At 47.1% G+C, this 27178-nt stretch overlaps 3 protein-coding genes across 9 annotated transcripts in view; 2 read left to right on the top strand and 1 right to left on the bottom strand.

The window, feature by feature from the left end:
• Window positions 1–1705, top strand: part of MEIOB (meiosis specific with OB-fold) — a 23859-nt gene extending 22154 nt beyond the window's left edge. For all 5 annotated transcript variants that reach the window (XM_033167338.1, XM_033167341.1, XM_033167342.1 and 2 more), the window contains exons 12-14: window positions 459–648; window positions 951–1037; window positions 1530–1705. In XM_033167338.1, the coding sequence (XP_033023229.1) occupies window positions 459–648; window positions 951–1037; window positions 1530–1670 (418 nt within the window). In that variant the 3' untranslated portion in view covers window positions 1671–1705. The remainder of the gene's footprint in view (window positions 1–458; window positions 649–950; window positions 1038–1529) is intronic.
• LOC117056735 (hydroxyacylglutathione hydrolase, mitochondrial) lies at window positions 951–27178 on the top strand. Of its 3 annotated transcripts, none has more exons than XM_033167347.1 (9): window positions 951–1037; window positions 10687–10868; window positions 11322–11386; window positions 13031–13148; window positions 15166–15274; window positions 18059–18162; window positions 19666–19767; window positions 23082–23161; window positions 24706–27178. In XM_033167347.1, the coding sequence occupies exons 2-9, from the start codon at window positions 10764–10766 to the stop codon at window positions 24803–24805; spliced, it is 783 nt and encodes a 260-aa protein (XP_033023238.1). In that variant the 5' UTR covers window positions 951–1037; window positions 10687–10763; the 3' UTR covers window positions 24806–27178. The 3 variants fall into 3 exon arrangements, with proteins under 3 accessions (XP_033023238.1, XP_033023236.1, XP_033023237.1); XM_033167345.1 differs by lacking the exon at window positions 951–1037 and adding an exon at window positions 5070–5230; XM_033167346.1 differs by lacking the exon at window positions 951–1037 and adding an exon at window positions 10163–10182.
• FAHD1 (fumarylacetoacetate hydrolase domain containing 1) lies at window positions 2105–4943 on the bottom strand. Its single transcript, XM_033167348.1, has 2 exons — window positions 4869–4943; window positions 2105–3742 (listed from the first exon to the last, which is right to left on the bottom strand). The coding sequence occupies exon 2, from the start codon at window positions 3627–3629 to the stop codon at window positions 2958–2960; it is 672 nt and encodes a 223-aa protein (XP_033023239.1). The 5' UTR covers window positions 3630–3742; window positions 4869–4943; the 3' UTR covers window positions 2105–2957.

Genomic DNA, 27178 nt, shown 5'->3' with positions numbered 1-27178 from the left:
GGTAAAGCAAAGTACATTTACAGGTAGCTGTATAAAGATGGTATGTAGTATCTTTGTGAAAAGCAACTTGTTCTTAGATAATTGGACAGGTAGTGGTTAAAAACAATTGGCTGGAAATAGAAAAGCCTATTAGTTTTTATGCAGGTAAGAAATAAATTCCCAATCGCATTCCCAAGGACTATGTTTGGAAAGACCAATATTATTATTATTAAACAAAATTATAGACCACTTAATAGCATAAAGCCACTGAAGTGGTGTACATGGTAAAAAACACACACACAAAAACACAGAAACACTTGTATTAAGGACAATAAAATCAGTTCAGCAAACTCTAACTCATTCACACACACTCTAAAAACAATGACACAATTTCGTCAGATATAATGAATAGGTATGTTAGATGCGTAATAACTAAACACATTAATTCATTTAAAATCTTGCCCTCTTTTTTTCTGCAGTAGCAAGTGCCACTATGTGGTCAATGAAAGAACAAACTCATGCTCCTTCTGTAGCAGCTTTGTCTCCTCCTCAGATGCCACACTACTCTTTGCCAGCTTTGATGTACTAGTTGATTTGACAGACCACACAGGCACTCTCCATTCTTGCAATCTCTCAGACACAGTGGCTGAAGAAACTTTAGGCTGCACGGTAAGAATGTATTAGAAATAGATCTCTTCTACTCAGGTTTATGGTTCAGGTTGTGTTTAGCACCTATCGAGAGCCTGAGGTTTAATGCATTGCACAAGTACTGCATCTGATGAAATAGACTCTAGCCCCCAAAAAGTTATGCTGCAATAAATTTACTGATCTTTCAAGGTCCTTCAGGGCTTGATTGGTTTTGCTGTGAACCTATGTATGCACTTCTGAAAACTCTCATATTCCTTTTGACTCATGCTTCACTTCATGATTCTGTGCATTTCATACCAATTAAGTTGTGGTCACTCCATTAGGTCCAGGAGTTCCAGACTCTGACAGAGGCTCAAAAAACAGCCCTAAAATGGCACCTTCTTCTAGAACGAAGCAAAATTTATTTTAAAGTAAGTATAGAAATAAGGAAATACACACCTGAATGAGCAGCAATCTCCATGACAACCCTCACCCTATTAACATCTTCTGAGGAATCCATTATCAAAGTTTTTAAGTGAATCAAGAACTGAGATTTGAAAAAGGAAGGCATTTTCTATGATTGCCAATAATATAGATCAGTTTATCCAGCAAGTTTTGCAGGAGGCAACACCAAGTTTGCGGGAGGCAGGTGGGGGAATTGTCAGCTTGTACATTTTCTGGTACGAACAGATTCCTGCATGTAACTGCTCATCAGAGCAGATAAAGTTGAAAGTAGCTGGTGTGTGTGTGAAGATTTTCCATGAGAAAAGGTCAGAAGGACTAATAGCCCTCTTCTGCCCATCTTCTTCAAACTGCCACTGCACAACATATGTAGTTCCAACTTAATATAAAGTTGCATTATCTTCTTGCAAACTGTATTTTTTTTGTTTTGTTTTGTTTTTAAATCTAATTTACTTCTATAGGTTATTCTTTCGACCAGTTCACGAACCGGACTGAGAGTTAGTTTGCTTTCTTGCAAACTAGCAGATCCTGTGGAGGCCAGTCAAAACCTGCCTGGAAAAGACCTACCTTGCCCAGCTTCAGAACAGCTCAAAGGAGTCTAAGTTGTTGTAATATGGTGAATTTACATCTTGGGGGGGGGCGTGTTACATTCTCATTGCAAAGGTGTGCTTCATGTTTTAAAACTGTGTACTATCATTTAAGCAAGAGTTTACCTTAGTCCATCCTTCACCAAATTGGTGTCCAGCTCCCATCAGTTGGAGCTAAGGCTGGCAAAGGCAGCCTTAGTCTGACTCAAGAGACCTAGGTATACTTTCTACATTCCCTCTAAAACAAAGTTTCCATTCCATGTATAACATATTTGAGGAAAAATATACTTATGAAATTATTTTTTCTGCAAGCCTATTTCTTTTAATTTTATATTATATGAAAAGCAGGAACTGTGTTCTGTGGGATTTCAGACAAAATAGATTAAGTACATTGAACACTATAAATGCCAAGTTTTTTTATTTCACAGAAAACAGTCACATGAGGCAAGTTGATAAAAGTTTTGTTTTATTTACACCTCAGTATACAGTTGCATCAGACTTCATTACAAAATATATTCTAAATTTCACCATATTTCTATTTTGTGTGTGTTTATTTTAATATAATTTTCCCTGTTGAACTCTATATAAGCAGTCTAGTCTGGTAGAAAAGAATAATTCTTTCATTCTTTGGCTGTGCTTTTCAGAAAGGCCACACTTAGTTTATAAGAAAGGCTACACAATCATTTATGATGACAAGTATAAGCCACAGTGAGTATAAGCTTGCATGTTCCCCCCTCTTCCTATGGCACGTCCATCAATAATTAGGAAGCTTTCACTTTCAAACCATAGTTTAGTGTGTTGTCTGAACCACATGTTAATGTTAACTATTGTTTGTTTTTTAAAAAATCAGCTTCATAACCTATGGTTTGGAGTTTGCTTTTTTCAACAAACCACAGTTAAGATTAACCACAGTTTGGGGGGGTCTAGATGACAGCAAACTGTCGTTAATCTTCTAATCTGAAAGTGAGCTACTTGTTGCTGCACCAAAACCAAAGAGGAGAGCAAAGAGTGTACAAGCCTGAGGCTTGTTGTGACTTGTCCTTCTTATGCTAGGGCTTAAGTGTAATGCCTGAACACTGTGAATATATTAAGTGCCCAACAAGATGTGCTCTCAGCCCTTCTCCCACTCTGTCAATGTGGAAGAAGCTAAAACCTGAATGAGGGGAAAGCCAATTTTACTTGGTTGCTATATAAGGATAATCTAAGATCCCAGTCTCTCCTGTCCCACAGGAAAGGAATAGTCTAGTGCTCCTTTGCTCTACAGTTTGAATCTGCTCTTAAGGTAAAAGGAAACATCCCCTATCAAGGCCGGCATTTCTGCTGAACTACTTGAAACCGCATGCTCAGCACCCCCTGGATCCCAGCTTCTATTTCATCATTCTCTTGCACAGCAGAAACCCCTTTTGGGCTTCCTGTTAGGATGACATCCCCTTCTTCCAGTGTGACAATTCCACTGATGTAGCTGATGATGTAGGGGATAGAGAAGATCATGTCTGATGTATCTCCTTCTTGCCGCATCTCCCCATTTACCTTTAGCCAGATCTTCAACCGGTGTGGATCTGGGACTTTCTCTTTGGGCACAAAGTCACTGACTGGACAGGAGGTATTGAACCCTTTGGCCAATGTCCAAGGAAGCCCTTTCTTCTTGCATTCTTCTTGGGTATCCCTGGCTGTCATGTCCAAGCAGAGGGCATAGCCTGCCACATGGTCCATTGCTATTTTCTGGGAAACTGCCTGGGCTCTCTTCCCGATCACCACCCCAAGTTCCACTTCATGGTGCAGCTTATTACAGTAGTAGGGTTGGATGATGGGAGAGCCTTCCCTGACATAGGCGGATGATGGCTTGAGAAAGAAGAGCGGCTCAGTTGGGAGGGTGTTCTTCAACTCTTTGGCATGCTCTGCATAATTCCTCCCCACACAGATTATGTTCTTGCCCCACTCCCAGAACCTGGCCAAAGGCTTTGAAGAAGTCATTTCCCCTCTCAACAATTATACTTCTGCAGGACAATGAGCTCTGAGTAGGGCAGCTAGAACTTCGTTGCAACAGACGCAATTTCTTCACTTCAATCTGGCTGCTTGCTTCTCAGCTTGGGGAGAAAAAAGCAAAGATCTGTGGGTAACATTCATACATTCCCTTCCCATTCAGCTTCTTTTGCTACCAGAAATTCTAAATACAGCTGTCAAGCCCATTCTTTGTACTTTCACAATGCATTAGCCTCATTCACACATAATACTAAGCCAAACTATAGTTTAGCATGAATGAGCAAGAATTCAGTCCACAGTGAGAAAATCCTGGCCACTTAACTACTCCCCCAACATACTACCTAAGACATGGTGTGGCTTAGCATGACATCCGAACTCAGGCTTGTGGCGTTTCCCTCAAACAATCTATGAGCAGTTAGCAAAAAACACATTGGTTACAGTTTGCTTGAAGTGAGACAAATCATCATCCCAGGTTCAAACATTACACAAAGTGATGGCACGACAGGAACAGGAGGAGCAAGGCAGGCACGATTTTCTCACTGCACCAGCACACTTGCTCATTCACATCATAGCTTAGCAAATCAGACTGTAATATTCACTAATTTATTGTAAGTGCAGGAACATGGGTGAAAGCTCGGGACTCCCTGTTTTATGGCTATCCAGCTCAGATTCCTGTCACCTGGCATCAGTTTGTCAGTCACAGATCCTAAACAAGAACTAGAACATCTCCAAATATAATAGCATGAGCGTAGCCATTATTTTTGTTAGGGGGGCAGGCCTATTGTTGGGGGGCAGGACCATAGTTTGTTATGTATTTTTATTGATTTTTATTTATTGGGGGGCAGCTGCCCCTCGCTGTCCCCACTTCACTAAACCCATGTATAATAGTCACAATAAGAAAAAAATATTCTGTCCCTCGAGTCCCCCTGCCCACACAAATAGCAGCTGGCTAAGATTCTGTGCATTCTGCCCTTTCTCAAATGCACTAATCATTTTAAATGTTCCAGGCCCTGAAATATTCTGGGTGTTTGGGCAAGCCTTGTTTCATCACCTAAGAGATCTACTTCCCTAAACAGGGGCACTCTGCGTGCGCTCAAAGACTCGTTATAACCCTAGCAAGGCCTAGCTCAACCGTTTACCCTTTGCCGCCTCCGCCGTCAGATACTGTACTTCTGCAAGGGCGGTCTTACTATTTTCTAAGCGAGAGTCGCCCGCTGCAATCCCGCTTACCTTTCACAGTCACACATCCCCACCAGGGTGGGCTGCATCCCTAAAGGGAAATTGCCGCCGCTCCACTGCGCCCGTCTCGCCGCCTTCTTTTTTGCAAGGACGCCTGCCTGTCCTCCAAACATATAAACGCCCCGCCCGGCTCAGAGTCCGGGGAAGCGATTGGCTGGCTGATGCGGGTCAGGGGCCAAAGGGAAAGGGGCTGGAAGGCATCTGCACCAAACAGATCGCCCGGCCGGTGCTTGTGTAAGGGGGCGCGGAGGGTGCCTGGTTGCAGCCTCCGCCTTGGACCATGGTCTGCGGGGGCGGAGGGAGGATCGGCGCCGCTGCCGCAGCCGCTGTGTTGTTCTTGAGGCTCCGATCGGGTAAGTGGAGCCGCAGCAGAAGGAAGCGTCGCCTCCCCTTAACATTGCAGGGTTTGGAGCAGCGTTATCTTGTTAAAAGTTATTATTAAAAAAGCGCCTTTTTCGGTGAGGATCCTCTTGCAGCTGCTCTTGGACGGACGTGTCCTTTGGAGGGGGAATCTTGTGCTCTGCGGACACCCCGAGCCCTAGCTCGCCAAGTCGCTCATTTTCCTTGCGGTCGCCCGCAGAGCACGAATTGAAAACCGCATGAAATCTATTGCATGACACTCGGCTTTTAAATGATGAGTTAAAAAATAAGTTAGTCTTCACTGTAAGGCAGGAGACCTTCAAACCCCTCCAACCCCCCCCCCCTTCCTAAACCCAGTCTGGAATATAGACACACTTTCTCAGGACATATTTACAGTGCGCGTATACTGGTATCTATTTATAGCTATTTCTTTTCGCTGGGAATTGTCGTCTTGTGGGTGCAGACGCTGCAGATCTCTAACTGAGAATATGTGTGACCTGGATGAAATAGAACTCCCCTTGGGGGGTATCTATAACACTTAGACGAATATAGAACGAGTATAGCATACAGCAGGCATCCCCAAACTCAGCCCTCCAGATGTTTTGGGACTACAATTCCCATCATCCCTGACCACTGGGCTGAGTTTAGGGATGCGTGGCATACAGTGTAGACACACGTAGCAAAAGTGGTGTCGCTGGTGCAATGACCTTTGAGTGAGACTGACCCACAAGTTGCTAAATGTGTTGGCGGTGGGGGGTGGTCACCCCATCGCGGGGATTCGAACTGCCGACCTTCTGATCAGCAAGCCCTAGGCTCAGTGGTTTAACCCACAGCGCCACCAGGAATTAGTGCAGCCTTATTTATGAACCAGTTGTTTTGGACTACAACTCCCATCAGCCCCATACAGCAAGCAGGTAGGATACCATGGCTGATTGGAACACAGCCATGCTTGGCTGGGGTTGATGGGAGTTGTAGTGTTAAACAGCTGAAGGGCAGCAGGTTTGGGTAAAACTGCAACAAGGCATCGCCAAGCCTGAGTGAAAATGAGCTGCAATGAAATTGTCACTCAAAAAGTCTGAAATCGTGTTTTGACATTAAACAAAACTTAGTCTGGTGTCTCTTGATTGTATGGGCATGCATGACATCTCATCAAGCTGTCATCTGTGAAGTATTAAATGCCATTTCACATTATCTCTCAAATGCTATGATCACATGCCAGCTATCAAATATTACTGGCCTCTACATACTATTACATGTTTGCAATTGGACAGTGTCTTTTGCATGTTAGCTTCTAAATGTTGTCAGGTACCATAGAGGTGCTTAATATCTGGACAATATTCCACAGCAAATTTGATAAAAGATTATTTTGAAAAAGAAACTAAGTTCAGTTCTACTTCTGGAAGATATCTCTGGAAGATATTAAATATGGAGGAGAAGAACAAAGTAGGTTTAAGGAGACAAGTGGATGCTTACAAAGTGCTATTTCTCAGGGTGGGGACACATGCCTGTATACTGAAGGAATATACCTAAAAGGATGTGCAAGGTGAATAGGGAAACTCTGAGTTGCTATTAAGCTCCCTTCAACCTGCCACTGTTAAAAAAAAAGGGGGGAACCTCGGCTTTAAAAACCCTAGCTCATTTTGCACTCCTGGTTATCCATCCTCCCAATGCTTTGTTTTTTAATAATCACTTTCGTTTCTTTTTCCATGGCGTCTTTCACTTTCACATTTCCTGGCCAGGCCCCATGAGTTTCTGCTGTTGTTTGCCAACCATGTGAGACTTTCATAAAGGTTTAACCACCCCACTCAGCTTCTCTAGAACAGATAACTAGGAATGTGGGAGATACCCCAGGGAAATAGCCCCCCCCCCAAACCCTACCCCTCAGTACATCTTTGTGGTAAGCCAGACTTGCTGACAGCACAAACAGTGATAATCGCTGACAGCAGTGTTGGATGGGTGGAGCTCAGTCTAGCTGAGACATCTGCACAGCTGGATTGTGGAGATTGTAGGTGTTGAAACAGCCGTCCTAGTGTCTAGAGCTTGGCTAGCTCAGTGATGGCTTGAAGACTCAGAGTCCTGCAGGTCACAGGAAGAAAGAAAGGATCCTTCATCATTGCACTGCACTGCTTGTGTGCTTTAAGGCAAGTTTGTAAATCATCCTTGTTCTATGGGAGCCTGTAGTAAAATTGTCTCCCAATAATATAACTGTGTTAGGGACGTGTGTGGCACTGTGGTCTAAACCACAGAGCCTAGCGACGGGCTGAGCTCTCGTTCGGTCCCAGCTCCTGCCCACCTAGCAGTTCAAAAGCACATCATAGTGCAAGTAGATAAATAGTTACCGCTCCAGCAGGAAGGTAAACGGCGTTTCCGTGCGCTGCTCTGGTTTCACCAGAAGTGGCTTAGTCATGCTGGCCACATGACCTGGAAGCTGTCTGCGGACAAACACCGGCTCCCTCAGCCTATAGAGCGAGATAAGCGCCGCAACCACAGAGCTGTGTTATAGGAGCTGTAATTTTAAGGACCTGTGCTCGAGCTTGCTCTTTCCACCTTCCTCCTCTTCTTTTCTTCCTTGTGTGTCGTATCTTTTCATATTCTCAGTCTGATACCAGGGACCGTTGTAGTACTGATTTTTCTATGCTGATTTGGCAGCCATGTTTGGGAGCTCAAAAGGGCAGTGTGTAAAAATGCCTTACATACCGGTAATTAAAATAAAATAGAAAATTCTTTTCAGTAGCACCTTAGAGACCAACTGTGTTTGTTCTTGGTATGAGCTTTCGTGTGTATGCACACTTCTTCAGAAGTGCCAGGCAGGGGAAAACCTGCAATCTGGGTCACTGATGACTGAGTGAGTCCTGTAAAGATTTGCGTGGACCAGTAACTCTTGCTAACTTAATAGGAAATTCTTTCCAGTAGCACCTTAGAGACCAACTGAGTTTGTTCTTGGTATGAGCTTTCGTGTGCATGCACACTTCTTCAGATACCAGCACCTTAGAGACCAACTGAGTTTGTTCTTGGTATGAGCTTTCGTGTGCATGCACACTTCTTCAGTATCTGAAGAAGTGTGCATGCACACGAAAGCTCATACCAAGAACAAACTCAGTTGGTCTCTAAGGTGCTAGTGGAAAGAATTTCCTATTTTGTTTCGACTATGGCAGACCAACACGGCTACCCACCTGTAACTCTTGCTAACTTAAATGCTGCTTTGAGGACCCCTGGAAAGTGAGGTTCGAGGCACCCGTCTAGACTCAGGGAAATGTATGGCAGAATCAGGGAAAGACATGGAGGTCTGTGGCTTAGTAGGTAAGCCACTTGCTTTGCATGCAGACGGTCCCTGGTTCCCTGGTTCAATCCCTGGCAATTCCAGGTAACGTTTGGAAAGACCCCTTGGAAAGAACCCCTTCTAATTAGTGTAAATCGGGGATAGGCAGACTTTAGTGTTGTTACTGGGTTTTCCTCCCAAAGCTCTGCTGAGAGGCAGAATTCCTGCCTCCATTGACTGCCAGCTGGCAGCAGCCATTCCACCAGGTTGCAGCAGATGAGGTGGGGGAGAGAAAGGAAGCAGGGTGGTTATCGGACTACAACTCCCATCAGCCCTCTTTGGCATTGCTGCCTGCTCAGCCTACTGGGAGTCTAGCGACATCTGGAGAGGTCCACAAGTTCCCCCACCCTTGCTTGGAGTGGACCACCCTTCTCTTCTGTCTCAGCCCCGCTTCCTTCCCATCTGCCAAATGGGAATAATGCTGTTGCCCTACCGTATAGGGTTGTAAGGATATTAATAATGTGCATGTCGCCATTTGAAGAGCTTCCCTGTTTGTATCTGTTTAATTTAATTACTTTTTTCCCATTGGGCAAGGCAGTTTCTCTCGTGAATTAAAAAAAACTTACAACCGGAGAAGCAAGTCTCTTTGTGGGGAGACAAACGGGTTCTTCCGCTTGCTGAGAGGCACTGGTGTACAATTTTGAAGGGACTTGGAGATGACTCAGCACAGCATCTAACTGGACGACTTTGGGAAATGAGGTCACCTCATTTATTTATTTTTACTTTAAACTATTGATGCTACTCCTCTTGGTGGCTGCTCAAATGCAGATTGCATTTTTGTGGAGAAGCGATCGTCCATTAAGTTTGAAGCATTAGTATGACAGAATGTAGGAAATGGCCTTAGCTGACAGGTTCAAGCAGCGGTTCCCAAACTTTTGGGGACCATTGCCCCCCTTGGTCCCAAAAGCGTTATTCAAAATAGCCATTTGTACAGCACAATAAAATATGAAACAGTAACAATTAACTGCATATTTATTCAAAAATACATACCGGTATATGCAAAAATAAATAAATACTGTGACCTAATCTTGTAACTAAAAAAAAAAAGAATATTCAGTAAAGAATATTTTCTAATGAAAGTGTAAGGCTGAAGGAAGTTTATAGCATAAATTATTTATATGTAGCTACTTACCACACATGCAGAGACCTTCACCCACCACAGAGATGTGGTAACTAAATTATAAGAAAATCAATAGCCGCCCGTTACCAATAATTGGTTATCTTGTGACATCTCAGAATCGTAAATACAAACAATTGGGACCGAAGGAAGGAATTAGCTTTGAAAACGATAAGAGCAGTAAAACTTCCAATATGAAGCAAGGAAGGTGTTTCACTCTGGTGTCTAGCCTGGTCAGTTGTAAATACCATACTTTTCCGTGAATAAGACTATGGTTTTTTTTCTTTCAAAATCATTCAAAAAAGTGGGGGGGGGGGCGTCTTATACATGGGTAGGGCATAGGGTGGACGTTTGTTTGCTGCTGCGGCTGTCAGCGGCTATTGTTCGTGTTATTGGTTGTTGCGTCAGTGGGTGTTGTTGATTGGCTGATGCTCCGGCAGTTGGGTGGTTGATTTGCAGCTTCTGCCAACGATGGGGCAGACAGGAGGCGGATCTTGCGATGTGTGCGGGTGAGCGATTTTCGGCAATCCCCCCCTAAAATAAAGCTCAACAACTCTGGGCAATCCTCTGCAAAAAAAGCTCAAACAACTCTTTGCCATCTCCCTCTGTTTTCTTAAATTCAAGACCGCCAAAATAGGGGTAGGATTATACATGGAGACTGAAAAGTACGGTAAGTGATCAAGGCGCTTGGAGGGACCCCCTGCTGCCTCCTTGTCTCTTAGCAGCACCCTAGGTAATCCCACCCCCAAGACCAGATGGACCAATGGCAAGAGTTGGTGCAAAGCAGCTTCTTAAGGACCTTCCTGCCTCTCTGTTGACTGTTTAACTGTCACCCTCCCCAAAATTCTCTCCCCCACTAGCTAAACTGCTTCATTGGAAGCAGCATTCGAATATTTCATCAGTCTCCGCCCAGAGCATTGTGGGCGCCCCACCCCCCCCCACCCACACATTGGCTTTCACTGCTAGACTCACTGCCTCTGCTAAAATTTGTCCTTCTTCTTAATCTCCTGAAGGTTTGCCGCAATTTCCCACCAGCTTCCTCCACACCGAGTTTGAAAGCAGAGCATCCAAGGTCATCTCGCAAGCCAGCATGAAGGTGGAGCTGCTCCCGGCCCTCACAGACAATTACATGTACCTGCTCATCGACGAGGACACCAAGGAGGCTGCCATAGTTGACCCTGTGCAGCCCCAGAAGGTACCTCTTCTCTTTCTGGGTTTAGAAGCTTTGGAGAACACAGTTTAGTCGATCAGATCCACACTTGTGGAGTTGGTCAGTGTACACAGTGCCAAGCTAGATGGATCCAATCCTCTTAACTCTGGATAAAGCAGCTACCTATGTTCCTAAAGGGAAGGGCCGTAGCTCATTGCTTAAGAGCATCTGCTTTGCATGCAGAAGGTCCTTGTTATCTCCACTGTAAACAACAGTGCTTTTAATGGATGGCGTGAATGTAGCCATAGAAAGTGTTGTGAAATCTTCATGCCATTCAGCAAGGGATGGGGATGGGGGCATTTGTCCTTCCAGCCTTGCAGAACATGTCTCTTAGCCTCCTTAAGGACTCACAGAATCCACTTAAGCCACAAAGCTGGTTGTGACTCAAATAGATTTTGTGAAAATGTAAATATCTTCCTCTTCCTCCTGTGTCTGTAGGTTGTGGATGCAGTCAGAAAGCATGGAGTGAAACTGACCACTGTCCTTACTACGCATCACCACTGGTAACCCTTTTGTGTTATATGATTTAAATAAAGGAAAGGTCTTGTGCTTTGGTGATGTATGTGCTGTTCAGCTTCATGCTGTGGGAGGCTGCCATGGTATACTTTAGTGATTCCCAAACGTTTTTGGGCCACGGCCCCGTTGGTTCCATAAACATATCCCCCGTGCTCCCTACCCTATAAAAAGCATTATTCAGAATAGCGGTTTGTACTACACAGTAAAGAAGATTGTAACACAATGAAATTCAAAAAAGCATCCATTAATTGCACATTCATTCAGAATCTTGTTAGAACTATTTAGTTTAATTAATTCAACAAAACCCTGTGACCCAATTGCCTCTCAACATTCCCTTACACACACACACACACACACACAGAGAGAGAGAGAGAGAGAGAGAGAGAGAGAGAGAAATCTCACTGTCCACTCCAAATTTCAACCAGTTTCATTCCTGTTCGTTTCCAGTCAAGACACTTTTTAATTTCTCCCCCCCCCCAATTTTTTTAAACAACAACATTGACAAGTCAGTACTTCTCATGGCATTTCAACCAGCTTCAGTTTTGTTTGGAAATCAAATTTAAGGTCTATGAGGGGGGATCATTTAATTTTAACACTACATTGGCCTTAATAATTGTATTTTGAAGTCAAGAAGGACTTCCTCCTCTCAATCGAATTGCCTTCCCCTGAGCCTCTTTTCTTTGTGTGCCTCACAACATGTGTGAAACAGGATGAGCTCCTTGCTGTAAAATCAGTGTAGTGCTTGCTATCCAGGCCAGGCCAAGGCATTTTGCTGCCTGAGGTGAAACAACAACACCCAACAACCTGCTTCCAAGTCAAGGTGTAGAATACCCAAGTCTGACCAACGCCACATTTAGAACATACATTTAAAGCACTTATGCCACAACTTTGAACAGTCATGGCTTCCCCCAAAGAATTCTGGGAGTGGTAGTTTGCTAAGGGAAATAGTTAAGCTGCTCTGGAAATGGTAGCCCTGTGAGGGGAATAGGGGGCCCCTAACTACTCTCAGCACCCTTAAAAATTCATTGGGCGAAGCCATGGCTTTTAAAAGTGGTGCCATAGTCCTTTAAATGTACAGAGTGAATCCGGCCCTAGTTATTTTGTCCAGAAAATTCCACAAGCACCTTTACCTGGGAATAAAAAATACAGTGATTGTTGTCTAACTAAGTTCTACTAAGAATAGACCCATTGCAATTAATGGACCTATATTAGTTATGTTGATTAATTTCAACCTAATGATAAATTAAAAAGTAAGAATTTGCTGTCCTATCAAGATACCTCAGATTGGCTGCCTCGTTCAGGCCAGTGGTGGAGCCAGCCCCTACACACATTACAGTGTTTGTATCCTGTGCGCCAGTGTGGTACCCACACCTATTTTTACCACACCTACATGCAGCTCCCCCAGAGGGTTGTCCATGGGTGGATGCAGGCCCTTGGACCATTGCCCCCACCCCCGTAGCCACCCCTGGACTACAGGTTGAGGCACCAGTTCCATTTTTTTTTAAAAAAAGAAAAGAACCAATGTCTTAACTTTAAAGAAAAGCAGGATTCAGGCCGTTTGCTTGATGCGCGTTGTAAGAGACTGCCTCTTGTGTGTTTTGCTCCAAAGTCTGACCATTTTGACCTTCTAGGGACCACGCTGGTGGCAATGAGAAACTTGTAAAGATGGAGCCGGGGTTACAAGTGTACGGGGGAGATAGCAGGGTTGGAGCCTTGACCCAGAAAGTCTCTCATCTTATGTCATTTCAGGTAAAAAGAAAGAAACGGGGGAAGTACGTTTGACCAAAACATCCTCTGAAATCATGTGTTCCTTTTGAGCACTGAGGCGCACAAAGGCCCCTGGAGCATGGCAATTGCGTTCTTGTCACCGTTTCCTCCCCACACAAATGTCTTTTGCACGTGGCAGCTCTCTGCTTGTGGAGAATGGGCTTTCTGACCTGAAATACCTGCTCTTTTGTCTTTTTTGCTTAAGCACAGGAACACATAATGCACAGTTGCGGTGCTGGCTCAGAATGGCCCTTTTCGCCTGCCATAAGCATGGAGCTATCATGAGGAAGGAGAGGTTTGGGGGGGAGCTTCCTCCTTGAGCAGGGTGACTCCCCAGCCGTTTGGCCTGTTTGAAGATGGGGGGCAAACACTCTGTGGCACCAGGTGCCTCCCGTTGGAGTCGTGCAATGCACCAGAAGTGCCACAGAGTTTCCACCCCTCTGATTTTGGCCCTGTTTTGCCCATAAAACAAGCAGATGTGCACAGTGCAAATGAGAAGACACACAGTCTGTTGCCACATCAGCTTCTTGACAAAGACTTTGCGTGCACAAAGGCCTTCTCTAAGCGCTAGTGTCACAGCAACCATGCACAGCCCAGCCTCATAGCAGCTTTTGCCCAGGAGGTGTTCTCAAGTAGTGGTTGACTGTTTAGGGCATCTGGGAGAAGCCACGAGGAGGTCCTGTCCTCTTTAAGAGGCTGCCGTGTCAACTAGCCCAGAGGTGGCCTTCATCACAGGGGCGGCTAACCCATGGTCTTCCAGAGGTTGTGGGACTCTTCATCGTCCATGACCATTGGCCATGCTAGCTGGGGCTGATTAGAGCTGGAGTCCAACAACATTATCTAGAGGGGCACAGGTTAGCCTCCCGTGCTTTACAGGGTAGATAGAGCGATATCTTGAACTATATCTACTTTTGTAATGATGTAGGTCAGGGGTGGGAAATCTGCTGCCTTCCGATCCTTGCTGGACTCCAGCACCCATCACTCCCCACTTTCAGTCATGTGGGCTGCTGGCAGTTGGGGTCCAATATCATGTTCCCCAGCCCAGATACAGGCTTTGTGGAGTATCACAGACCTCTCCAGCAGGGGAAATGGGCGCATCTCGCCGGCTCCAAATACTGGTTACTTGCGCAGGTGCTTTTGGTAGCTGGGGGCTTAGGGTTGTATCTGATGCTAGTCCTGCTCTGAGTAGACCCATTGAAGTTAATGAACATGGGCTAACATAGCTCCCTTAATCTCAGTGGGTCTAGACTGAGTAAAACTCAGCTAAAGACAACCCTGATGGTCAAACTAGATGTGATGTTAACCAGATGATTGATCCTTGCCTATTTGCTTTCTTTTTTAAATTTACTAAGTAGCTGTGGAAGGAGGTGGATTGAAACTGCAGTGGAGGTCCAAGGGCAAGACCCTCCTCCACTGTACTGTGGTGTGGATTTACGGGGGCGGGGGGGGGGGGCGGCACATAAGTGGTACAACTGCTAAATACTAAAGAAAAAGCAAACCTTTGCGGAGGACCACTTGTTTGATTAATGTCACATCTAATGCAGCCTTTAATGGGTGATCCCATAGCCGGCCCACACAGGCGTTCATTGCCCCCTATGGACAAAGCAAGCCTCATTTCCCCAGTCGCTGCACATGGTGAGTTGCTGGAAATGTCAGACCCTTTCTCCTGCTGGAATGACCAGCACGGGTGCTTCTTACAGCTGAGAATTAGTCAAGCTTCCCATCTTGCCTGACAAGGAGTCCTCTGCAACCAAGAAGTGGGCGCATGCCATGGCTACTCAAAACACAATATACTAGACCATAGTCATTGGCTTGCGTCAGTTTTTAGGGTTCCTTTCCTCCTCATCCCCACCCCTCTGCTTCTCTTCACCCCTGTGGGTGTTACCAATCTGAGATTCACCATGTTGGTGCGGAGCAGTCGTGCCCTTAGAGGGCAGTTGTGGTTTATCTGCCCCATTGCTTTCCCCCTCAATGACTTGAGCTTTTCCACCTTTTTCAGGTTGGATCTCTTAACGTGAAATGCCTCTCGACTCCCTGCCACACCTCTGGACACATTTGCTATTTTGTGACCAAGCCAAACAGCTCCGAGCCGCCTGCTGTGTTCACAGGTGAGGATTTGGGGGCACTTCTTTTGCCTTGACCTCAGCAGCTTGAGCAACATGGGGGGGGGGTTGCAACCTAACCACCACCACCCCGAGAGTGCAGGGATTGCCTTTGTGAAAATATTATTAAAATGATATTGTTTGAAAAATATTCAACTAAGTGCAGTCAAAATGATCAAAGGGATCATGAGGGAAGGTTGCAGCATTTGGGACTTCTGTAAACTTTTGTCATGTCCCTCCGCACTCGCCTTTTCTCTGATGATGTATGGCATAGAAGAAATGGATAGAGAAAAGCTTTCCTCCTTTCTCTCATAACACTTGTATTTGTGGACTCGTGATGAAGCTGAATGTTGGAAGATTCAGGACAAATGAAAGAAAGTCCTTCACAGAGCACAGAGTTAAGCTATGGAACCTGCTCCCACAGGAGGCAGTAGTGGAAGCCAACTTGGATGGCTTGGATAGAGGATTGGGCAAATTCATGAAGGATGAAGCTATTAATGGCTCCTTGCCACAATGGCTGTGCTCTGCCTCCATGCCTGCAGGCAGTATGTCCCTGAATACCAGTTGCTGTGAATTGCAGGTGGACAGAATACTATTGGACTTGGGTCCTGCTTGCAGGTTCCCCACAGGCATCTGGCTGGCTACTGTGTGAGAACAAGATGCTAGACTCAATGGGCTGCTGCTCTAATCGAGATGACTCTCGATTATGTAAAGATGCTCTCTCTGTCCTCCTGATGTCTTAATCTAGCTTCACCCAATGTGTTTGTCTGATTGGGCGTTGGCCACCCCACTGCCTTTATCTGGGTGTAACCAAACACGTTCAGCTGGTTAGGTGTTGGCCAAAGCATGTGATCTGCCACTTTGCTTCCTGAATCCAAGAATTGCCTTCTTCATCCTGACACATTTTCTCACTTAGCCCTTTTTCCAGTGTGAAAGTGTCACCCTGAACGGATCTGTGTCCCTCCCGATCTTCTAAATGTGGGTGCTCCATAGTGAGTGTTCCTTCATTTTGTTACCCCCGCCCCACCTTCAGAGTTTTGCATTTTTTTACGGTGCCCCTGTAAGTTTCTTAGATTTCCAAACGTGCCCAAAAAATATGAGGACCCATGAGACCAATCTTTCTGGAGAATGGGATCTTAATCTGAAGATCCCATTCTCCAGAAAGATTGGTCTCATGGGTCCTCATATTTTAGGGCACATTTGGAAATCTAAGAAACTTACAGGGGCACTGTAAAAAAAAATCCATTTTATTTTAATCTAGTAATATGCCATGAAAACTAAGGAGGAAATGGAACAGGGAGGGGATGAATGCTTGCAGGATGGAAGAATGGAGAGCAACCTCAGGAAGCAATGGAGGGCCACAATCAATAGCATTTGAGGCTGCACACAGTTCTGGGTCTGCTGGTCACTCAGCTGTAAAAACAACAACAGTCAGTCACGGTATCTGTACCTCAGATAAAATACAAAACCGTGTATACCTCTGGATAGAAATGTATTAATTGTGGAACTAAACTGACAATATCATCATACAAAAAGTATACATAGATATTTCTTCAGAGGCAAAGCCTATATATGCTTTAAAACATCAAAGTGCAATATACAAAGTGCAATATAATGTAATGCAAAAGTCTATAAGACGTATGGGTCTATCTTCCCAATGTTGGAGTGGTATACAAAGTCATTCAGACGTGTGGGTATGTCCTCCCGATGGGTGGCCAGCTTCAAATCTTCCCGTTTCACCAGCAGTTTCGTCAAGGTCTGGACTTTATAATGAAATCAGAACTAGGATATTAAACATAGCTAAGCTATTCAAAGTGACTCAGACTCCCATCATTCCAATATAGCTAATCTATGAAACGGGAAGATTTGAAGCTGGCCACCCATCGGGAGGACATACCCACACGTCTGAATGACTTTGTATAACCACTCCAACATTGGGAAGATAGACCCATACGTCTTATAGACTTTTGCATAACCATCTTTAACATTTATATTGCACTTTGTATATTGCACTTTCAATCAGCACTTTGATGTTTTTTGTTTTTTTTAACAGAAATTTATTGGTTTTTCCACACAAAATGCAAATACAACAAAAAAGAAAATAACAAATAATGGCAAACATTCAAATAAAAACAAATACTACAAATAACATAACAAAAGAAAACTAATACATACCTCACACACAGGAACACACCAACTATTAATTATACTCTTTATTTCAAATTTTCTATAAGGGGGATTTCCCCCGTCCTCTCTCCTGCATTCAGTTCTAATTTACTTTAGTAACTTTATAACTACTTTAACTATACATTCACCATTATTCTTAGTCTTCATCTCAACATCTTATTTCATTTAACTTCAAAATATAAAAAATAACATCATATTTCAAATCTTCACTTCTTATATCCTTTCTTTCTCTTAACTTGATAACACTGTTGCTCTTATTATTTCTAATTTCTACCTTATACAATAATACACATTATCATAAAAAAACACCTAGATATTTCTTCTCTTTTCCAAATCAATTTTACTCTCTGACGTCGGGGTATCGTGGTAAGCCTTCCCAATTAAACTCATAACTTTGATGTTTTAAAGCATATATAGGCTTTGGTCACTCAGCTGTGGCTCAAGTCATTATGCTGATTCTTTGTCACTTACTGCAAGCTTCTAGTCCCTAGTGTTGAAGTTTCTCAGCTCTGCCTCAGCAGAATCTCCTTCCTTTCCCATCATGGTGATCCCAATTCCTGGTTCTCTAGTGTGTTCATTCTTCTCTCTCTCTCCCTTCTCTAGGTGACACACTGTTTGTTGCAGGCTGCGGGAAGTTCTTTGAAGGAACCCCTGAGGAAATGTACAGAGCCCTTATTGAGATCTTGGGGCGACTCCCTCCAGAAACGGTACTACGCAAAGGCTCCCTGTTTGGGTCGGGTGTGTTTGTTCCGTACTAAAGACAATTAACTTTGGTAACTGTGTTCGCTCTTGGGGGACTCTTGCCAACCAGGGCAATCTACATCTCCCAAAACTTTTTGAGGGAAGCAACAACAGATAAGCCAGGGGGGGCTAACCCCTCATTTGGTGGTCTGACCTACCTGGCAACAAGCACATTTTCCCATTCCCCTCCAAAAAAATATCCCACGGATTCTGGTGGTGTTGGCAAAAAGAAGGCACAGAGCTAAGGTTGGGAGCCCAGCACCCTGATGGGGAATACAGATGATTCCCCCTCCCTCCCTGGTCATCAGATTGATGATTTGATGCACAGGGGCAGAGGTGATACCCCGTTTCTCAGCTGATCTGTGCAGGTCAGCTGGTGTGTGTGTGTGAAAGAGATTGTGCAAGAGAGTGTGTGGGGTGAGCACACCCACCACTGGCATATGCCACCCCACCCCAAGGGTTAGCCAAGCATGAATGCAGCCCTGAGGCCAAAAGAAGGGTTAGTTACATCGAGATGAAGCAAATATGAAAAACAGGGCATCCAGTAGCCCCGCCCAGCTCTTGCATTGTCAAACCAGGAAGCAAGATAACCGTTTCCCAGGGAACAGTTAAAAGACAGGCCTGGCCCTCATGTTAGGCAAAGCAATGGAAAAGTATGAATTGCTTCCCCATTGGGGCACTGGGCTGGCCAGAGAGGTTTTAATCCCTCTGTCCACCTCAGAGCCATCAGGTATATAATGTTGTGAGATGGGGGGAGAGTGGGCTGCATGCCGAGACCCCTCTAATTCTTGGAATAGCCAGGCTAGCTTCCTGGTGAGCTGATAGCCTAGGTAGCAGACCATTAAGGGAACAAAGGAAGTGACTTGGCACCAGAGGAAAAATGGGTGGGGGCCCCCTCCACCAATTGGCTGGCAAAGGGACAGAGTGGAGAGTAAAGTTATGTGAGCATCAAGCAAAAGCAGCAAGGTGCCTGACCAGGATCATGTGCTGACTGCTTCTTCCTTCAGCATGACAGTCTGCTGAAAACCTCAGAATTAGGCACAAAAAGGAGTTGTCTTGCAACTTAGGGGTGTGGGAAGCTACCTTACACTGAGACAGAACCAGTGGTCCATACAGCTCAGTTGACACTGACTGGCAGCAGCCCTCCAGGATTTCACGCAGGGGACATTCCTAACCCTACCTGGAGATGTTGGGGTTGAACCTGAGACCTTCTGCATGCAAAGCTCTACCTCTGAGCTATGTTCCTTTCCCTAAAAATACAGAAAAGTCCCAGTCCCCATGGCTCTGAACAAATGGCTGGTTTAAATAGGAAGCTGCCTTCTGCTGAGTCCTTATACTCTCCCATTCCTATTGAGGATTGAACTGGGGACCTTCTGCCTGCAGAGCAGATGCTCTATCACTGAGCTACTGCCCTTCCTCAAGGCCTTCAGTGACTTTTAACTGCCTTCCTCTTCCTCCTTCCTTTCCAGAAAGTCTACTGTGGTCACGAATATACCATCAACAACTTAAAGTTTGCCCGGCATGTTGAGCCCAACAACAGCGCGATCCAGCGAAAACTGTCCTGGGCAAAGGCAAGACGGGCTTCTCGTCCCTGGAGAGGAGAGCAGTCAGTGGGCAGCCTCTGTTCCCTTCCGCACCCCATGCCATTGGGGCAGGCAGTGCCAGTTTGATTCCTTTACTCTGGCCTGAGGCCAAAATGGGCAGGGGTGGGTTTTGCAGGGGTTGGGAGGGTGAGGGCTAATGACTCATTATAGGTGGGTGGGCATGGCAGGTAACTGAACATTGAGCAAACAATGAGAGTTCTAATGTCAACAGAGGCTTCTTCAAACGGTATACTGTTTTTTTCCAAAAGTGACAGCCACCTGAGTGCCTTTGCTGTCATTGACTAGGTCTCTGGAAGACGGGAGCTGTTTTTCCATTCCTTTCACCTCCCTTACAAAAAGGGTCAGGGGCTTGATGCTAATTTTCACCAGCCGCCTTGTACCCAGCCTCGCTCGGGAATCCCAAGAAACCAAAAGATCATTCTGATGAAATCACTTGTTAAAGATAGCACTTTAGAAAAATGCATTTCACCATCTTGATTCAAAATAGCGTCCAGCGGTTGGCGCTGTGGTCTAAACCACAGAGCCTAGGGCTTGCCTATTGGAAGGTTGGCAGTTTGAATCCCCACGATGGGGTGAGCTCCTGTTGCTCGGTCCCTGCTCCTGCCAACCTAGCAGTTTGAAAGCACGTCAAGTGCAAGTAGATAAATAGGTAGCGCTCCAGCAGGAAGGTAAACGGCGTTTCCGTGCGCTGCTCTGGTTTGCCAGAAGTGGCTTAGTCATGCTGGCCACATGACCCAGAAGCTGTACGCCAGCTCCCTCGGCCAATAAAGCGAGATGAGTGCCGCAACCCCAGAGTTGTCCGCACCTGGACCTAATGGTCAGGGGTACCTTTACCTTTACCTGTATCCAAATGTTGACAAAAACCTGCACATTGATCTCAGGAATCATAATTAAAAACATAGATAAAAACTAGTTTTAAAAGGTTTGAGTCTGTCATCTTGGTTCAAAATGACATTCAGTTGTATCCAAACTTGGAGGAATATTGGAAGGTGGTGGATGCTCCTTCACTGGAGGTTTTTAAAAAGAGCTTAGTTAGTCATCTGTCAAGGATTCTTTAGCTATGATTCCTGCATTGCAGAGCGTTAGCAATTCTGTGATTCTATGAACACCTGCTCTTTGATCTCAGGCACCATCATGCAACATTTGGTGGGATACCTTAAATATCCCAATGCATCGTGAACAGACAGAAGAGTTTCCAAAATTTCTACCGTGTTTCTCATAAAATAAGACGTGCCTATAAAATAAGCCATAGCAGGATTTTCAAGCGTTCACAAAATATAAGACATACCCTGAAAATAAGCCGTATTGCTGGGCAGTTCTGGAGGGCGCCAAGGAAGAGGAAGAGGTCTGTCGGGTTGGCGCCCAGAACCGGATGTTGCTGCTGCTGCAGCCCCGATCCAGTGGGACCCGGCAGGAGCTGCAGCGCGCGCCGCATGGAGCCCCGATCCAGCGGGACCCGGCAGGAGCTGCAGCGCGCGCCGCATGGAGCCCCGATCCAGCGGGACCCGGCAGGAGCTGCAGCGTGCGCCGCATGGAGCCCCGATCCAGCGGGACCCGGCAGGAGCTGCAGCGCGCGCCGCATGGAGCCCCGATCCAGCGGGACCCGGCAGGAGCTGCAGCGCGCGCCGCATGGAGCCCCGATCCAGCGGGACCCGGCAGGAGCTGCAGCGCGCGCCGCATGGAGCCCCGATCCAGCGGGACCCGGCAGGAGCTGCAGCGCGCGCCGCATGGAGCCCCGATCCAGCGGGACCCGGCAGGAGCTGCAGCGTGCGCCGCATGGAGCCCCGATCCAGCGGGACCCGGCAGGAGCTGCAGCGCGCGCCGCATGGAGCCCCGATCCAGCGGGACCCGGCAGGAGCTGCAGCGTGCGCCGCATGGAGCCCCGATCCAGCGGGACCCGGCAGGAGCTGCAGCGCGCGCCGCATGGAGCCCCGATCCAGCGGGACCCGGCAGGAGCTGCAGCGCGCGCCGCATGGAGCCCCGATCCAGCGGGACCCGGCAGGAGCTGCAGCGCGCGCCGCATGGAGCCCCGACCCAGCGGGACCCGGCAGGAGCTGCAGCGCGCGCCGCATGGAGCCCCGACCCAGCGGGACCCGGCAGGAGCTGCAGCGCGCGCCGCATGGAGCCCCGATCCAGCGGGACCCGGCAGGAGCTGCAGCGCGCGCCGCATGGAGCCCCGATCCAGCGGGACCCGGCAGGAGCTGCAGCGCGCGCCGCATGGAGCCCCGATCCAGCGGGACCCGGCAGGAGCTGCAGCGCGCGCCGCATGGAGCCCCGATCCAGCGGGACCCGGCAGGAGCTGCAGCGCGCGCCGCATGGAGCCCCGATCCAGCGGGACCCGGCAGGAGCTGCAGCGCGCGCCGCATGGAGCCCCGATCCAGCGGGACCCGGCAGGAGCTGCAGCGCGCGCCGCATGGAGCCCCGATCCAGCGGGACCCGGCAGGAGCTGCAGCGCGCGCCGCATGGAGCCCCGATCCAGCGGGACCCGGCAGGAGCTGCAGCGCGCGCCGCATGGAGCCCCGATCCAGCGGGACCCGGCAGGAGCTGCAGCGCGCGCCGCATGGAGCCCCGATCCAGCGGGACCCGGCAGGAGCTGCAGCGCGCGCCGCGTGGAGCCCCGATCCAGCGGGACCCAGCAGCAGCCGCAGGATGCGCCACGTGGAGTCCCGAACCAGCGGGACCCAGCAAGAGCCACTGCGTGTGCCGCGTGGAGCCCCGAGCCAGCGGGACCCAGCAGTGCTCTGTACGGTAGCAATTTGAATCCTCCTCCTCCTGTCGCGGCTCGGGGCGATCTGCTGCTGGGCGCTTTGTCAACACTTCAGCAGCAGCAGCAACAGCCAGTTCCGGGCGCCAAGCCATGGCAGGAAGAGAAGGAGGCTTGCCAGGTCGGCGCCCAGCAGCCCCCCGAGCCTCCGGGAGCCAGCAGGAGGAGGAGGTGGCCTGCCGGGTCGGCACCCAGCAGGGCCGCGCGCCCCGAGCCAGCTGGACCCAGCAGCAGCCATGCTGGACACAGCAGGAGGAGGCAGGCGCCCAGAACCGTACGGTACTTAATAAAAAAATAAGACACCCCCGAAAATAAGCCATAGGCTTATTTTCCTGAGTAAAATAAATATAAGACGGTGTCTTATTTTAGGAGAAACACGGTAGTAGATGAAAAGTGAACATTCAGGTTCAGGGGATGAAGGCATATCCCAAAGCACTTTTGGAAGTCTCCTTGCAGTGGGGTTGGACTCGATAAACCTTTGGATCCCTTCCAACTCTACAATTTATTATTCCCCTAGGCAAAATATGATGGTGGGGAGCCAACCATCCCGTCAACCATTGGCGAAGAATTCACCTACAACCCATTCATGAGAGTCAGGTAATTTGTGTTTGAAGATGACGCTTTGGGAAGGTGAAGGTGTGTGGGGAGGGGTATCCTGCATTCTGAGGACCTGCGGCTGTGGGTCCATGGCTTGAGTGGAATTGGTTTCGTGAGATGGGAGTTGTCAGTCTCTCTGAAAGCGACAATCTTAATTTGCTGATGTCCTGCATCTAAGAACTATATTTGTCTATTTTTGAAAATTATACATTATTTTTAAGCAGGCACAGCGCTGGGATGGGGGGGGGGGTGTTGAAGCCCAGAGCCTTGATGAGTATGCAAAACAGCCCCATCCCAGTCATCACTTTGAGGATCATTTGAGGAGCACAGAAGGGCAAGAAGCTCCTTCAGCTGTTGCAGAGGGTCTGTGTGTGTGCATGTGGCCCTTGGGTGGTTAGCCAAGGGTCAATGCGGTCCCCAGGCCAAAAGAAAAGCTTGTCATACATACATGTGTTGCGTTGTTTCTTATGAGCCAGCTAAACAGGCAGTTTTTCACAGCCTGGTGGTAGTTGAGTCCATAAAGTCAGACTGAGTGTCCTGGACCCTCTGCCTTCCTTCATTTCGCTTGTTGTCTGGTTTTCGCTTACAACAGTTTTGTGCATATGCAACACTGGGCATGTCCATAATCACATGCTACAGTCTCTAGGTACTATTAGTTTTCCAAAATTGTATGGTTACTCGGAGTAGAACCATCGGAATTAATGGACATGGCTAACTTAGGTCCGTTTCTTTCAGTGGAAGAACTTTCTGAGTAGAACTTAGCTGGGTAATACCCCTTGTAATTTTTATTCCCAGGTAGAGGGTGGCGCTGTGGTCTAAACCACTGAGCCTAGGGCTTGCCGATCAGAAGGTCGGCAGTTCGAATCCCCGCTACGGGGTGAGCTCCCGTTGCTCGGTCCCTGCTCCTGCCCACCTAGCAGTTCGAAAGCACGTCAAAGTGCAAGTAGATAAATAGGTACTGCTCCGGCGGGAAGGTAAACGGCGTTTCCGAGCGCTGCTCTGGTTTCGCCAGAAGCGGCTTAGTCATGCTGGCCACATGACCCGGAAGCTGTATGCCGGCTCCCTCAGCCTATAGAGTGAGATGAGCACCGCAACCCCAGAGTCATCTGTGACTGGACCTAATGGTCAGGGGTCCCTTTACCTTTACTAGAGGTGCTTGTGGAATTCTCTGAACAAAATAACTTGGACCATATTCACACCATGCATTTAAATGGCCACTTTAAACAGTCATGGCTTCCCCCCAAAAATCCTAGGAGCAGGTGTTTGTTGAGCAGCATGGCTTGTCTGTCAGCCAGCACTCCTCTCCTCCAACTGAGCTGTGATTGGAAAGTTGTTAGGAAACTCCCCACAGAGCTGCAGTTCCCAGCACCCTGAACAAAACTACCATTCCTAGGATTCCTTAGGGGAAGCCATGACTGCTTAAAGTGGCATCACAGTTCTTTAAATGAATGGAGCAGATGGTGCCGTAGATATTCCATTTTCAATAAGCCAAATAGCCTGTTATCTCCTGCCACCTACATGCGCCATTTTCCTTCTTTTGGCAGGGAGCCGACAGTGCAGCAACATGCCAGGGAAGGAGACCCCATCCGGACAATGGGTGCAATCCGGAAAGAGAAGGACAACTTCAAGGTGCCAAAAGAGTGAAATCCCAGCTGCTTTCCTGCTTCCCACCCATTTTTTTTTTTTAAATTGATTTAGTTAAGGAAAATGAAGTTTCTCATTGCTCTGTTATGTTAAAAATAATTCATGTCTAGGGATCTTTTTTGTTTTTGTCTTAAAAGGAGGTGTAAACAAAGCACTTTGCTCTTATAGGAAATGTCCTATAAGGTATTTAAAAGATGTTTAAATTTTAATTTTTCTTGTATTCCTGGATTTGAACCACTTGTAACAGCAAGTTCATTTTTATTTTTTTTTATTTTTTTGAGGGGTGCATGGAACTTGGGAGAGGAGCGACCTGGAGGTTTCATAGGTTGTCAGGACAAAATTCAGATCAACTTTTTGCCCTCGCTTGTTTTGACTTCAGGGGAAATGTTTGTATCCTCTGCCTCAGATTGAAAAGTGGATCTGTGCTAATTGTTTTTTTTCCTCCTCCCTGCATCAGTTGCTTGAAAACCCCATTTTGTGAAAAATCCAGCTGGCTTTGTGAGGCTTGGAACAAACCTCCTTGATTTCACTCACATTCACACCATCCATTTAAAGTGCCCTTATCCCTCATAGCTTCCCTCAAAGAATCCTAGGAACTGTAGTCAGTTAAGGCTGCCCAGGGTTATTAGGAGACCCCTCACAGCATCCTTAACTAACAATAGTTCCCAAGATTATTTGGGGGAAGCCATGGCTGTTAAAGTGGAAAAGGTATGGTTTAAAAATGTTGTGTGGATCCCCACATTGGCAGTATAACAGTACCCATTTCCCTTCTCCCATCATCTTGAGTCGTTGGCCCTGCTTGGAGTCCAGTAACATCTGGAGGGCCACTGGTTCCCCATCCTAAGCCGTGTCAGCATGGGAACAGCTTAGGGTACAACCAAAAATCTGTATGGGGGAATGTAATGTTGGCTGCAGTTTTGTGGACCCTTCCATCTTGTAATGCCACAGTTCTGCCACTTGAGGACGAGGAGAGGGAGAAGGGATGCTGAATGAGCACGCTTGAGTGTCCAGGGAGAAAACCCTGTGCGGACATGCCTCTAGCTAGCCAGCCAAGAGTACAGCAAGATTGTGCCCCTGCTTTTGAAACAGCCATGGTACGTGCATGTTGTCCACGCTGGAGATTAGCTGCGTGCTGAGCCACCAGTGCAGACAGCGCAGCAGCAAAACACCAGCATGGAGCATGGTGGGAAATTGCCATTGGGGCAAATAACTAATCTGAACATATCCGTTTGGCTGCATTGTTCTTTTGGATCTGGCATCCCTATCCAACTCTAATGAAAAGCAGGATAAACAGATTGTGGAATCAAGAGAAGGTCTGACTACCCCACTCTCCCCTGTCTCTTTTCTAAAAAGAAAAGAGTGGTATCGTTTTCTTTTGAGTGTGTCTACACTGCACTTTAAACAAAACAAAATCCCCAGACCTTTTTAATGGGTGTGTCTCCCAACCAAGGAACTGTGGGAACTGGAAGTTTGTTTGAGGAAGCAGGGGACACTTCTACACAGCGTACTGCAGCTCCCAGAGTTCTTTGCAGGAGGAACCAGTTGACAGTTAAAACGCCTTTGACAGCACCGTATACCTTCTCACGGCTCATGTTGGGGCCAAGAAACCCCTCCAGATGGACAAACCACTTGCCAGCCCCCTCAAACCGCACCCCATGTTCCTTGTTGATTCAGCTGACTCGTGTACATACCTACATATGTGTATATACAGAAAACTAATATATTGCTATAAAAGAGATGAACTACTAGGATCAGAGTTAAGAGGTGGCACCAGTAACGGAGGCCAACTCATTTTAAAGCTGTTGCAATTTCCGAGACCCCTCCCAGAACCCACGGAATTGGGGTCTTGTGAAAGCAGTAGGGCTCCCTCAGTGCAGTATTGAGATTCCAAGAAGCCAGGAATGTTGTAAAAAACAGTTGAAAAAGGAGTGTATCCCCCCCCCACACACACACCAGGAACTATAGAACTGGGGATAATTTAGAGGGGGTCTTGCCTGCCCCTTTCTAAAAGCCACTGTATAGTGGCTCCCCAATCTGGTACCCTCCATGTTTTGGACCACAACTCCCATTAGTCCCAGGTGACAACTGATGGGAGTTGTGGTTCAAAACATCTGGAAGGCACCAAGCAGTCTGCTTTAGCTACTGCTACGACTGTGTGTGCCCACCAGCCATGAGTGGCTGATTGGGGCTGCCACAGCAAGAGAAACTGGGTAGGCACATTGCTCTTCTTTGCCCAGGAAGCATTAAAAAGAATGCTACCATCTAGTGGTGTGGAGGTGTGCAGCTGCCTTAAGTGTAAGTTGTGTGGGGGGCCTTTTATTTCAAATGTTGACAATGGTGTCCTGCTCTGCCAATAAACATCTCTTGCGCTAA

The sequence above is a fragment of the Lacerta agilis genome, chromosome 13 (assembly GCF_009819535.1).
Source record: "Lacerta agilis isolate rLacAgi1 chromosome 13, rLacAgi1.pri, whole genome shotgun sequence".
NCBI classification, from domain to species: domain Eukaryota; kingdom Metazoa; phylum Chordata; class Lepidosauria; order Squamata; family Lacertidae; genus Lacerta; species Lacerta agilis.
Note: the sequence above shows the minus strand (reverse complement) of the source record. Positions and strands in the feature narration are given on the sequence as shown.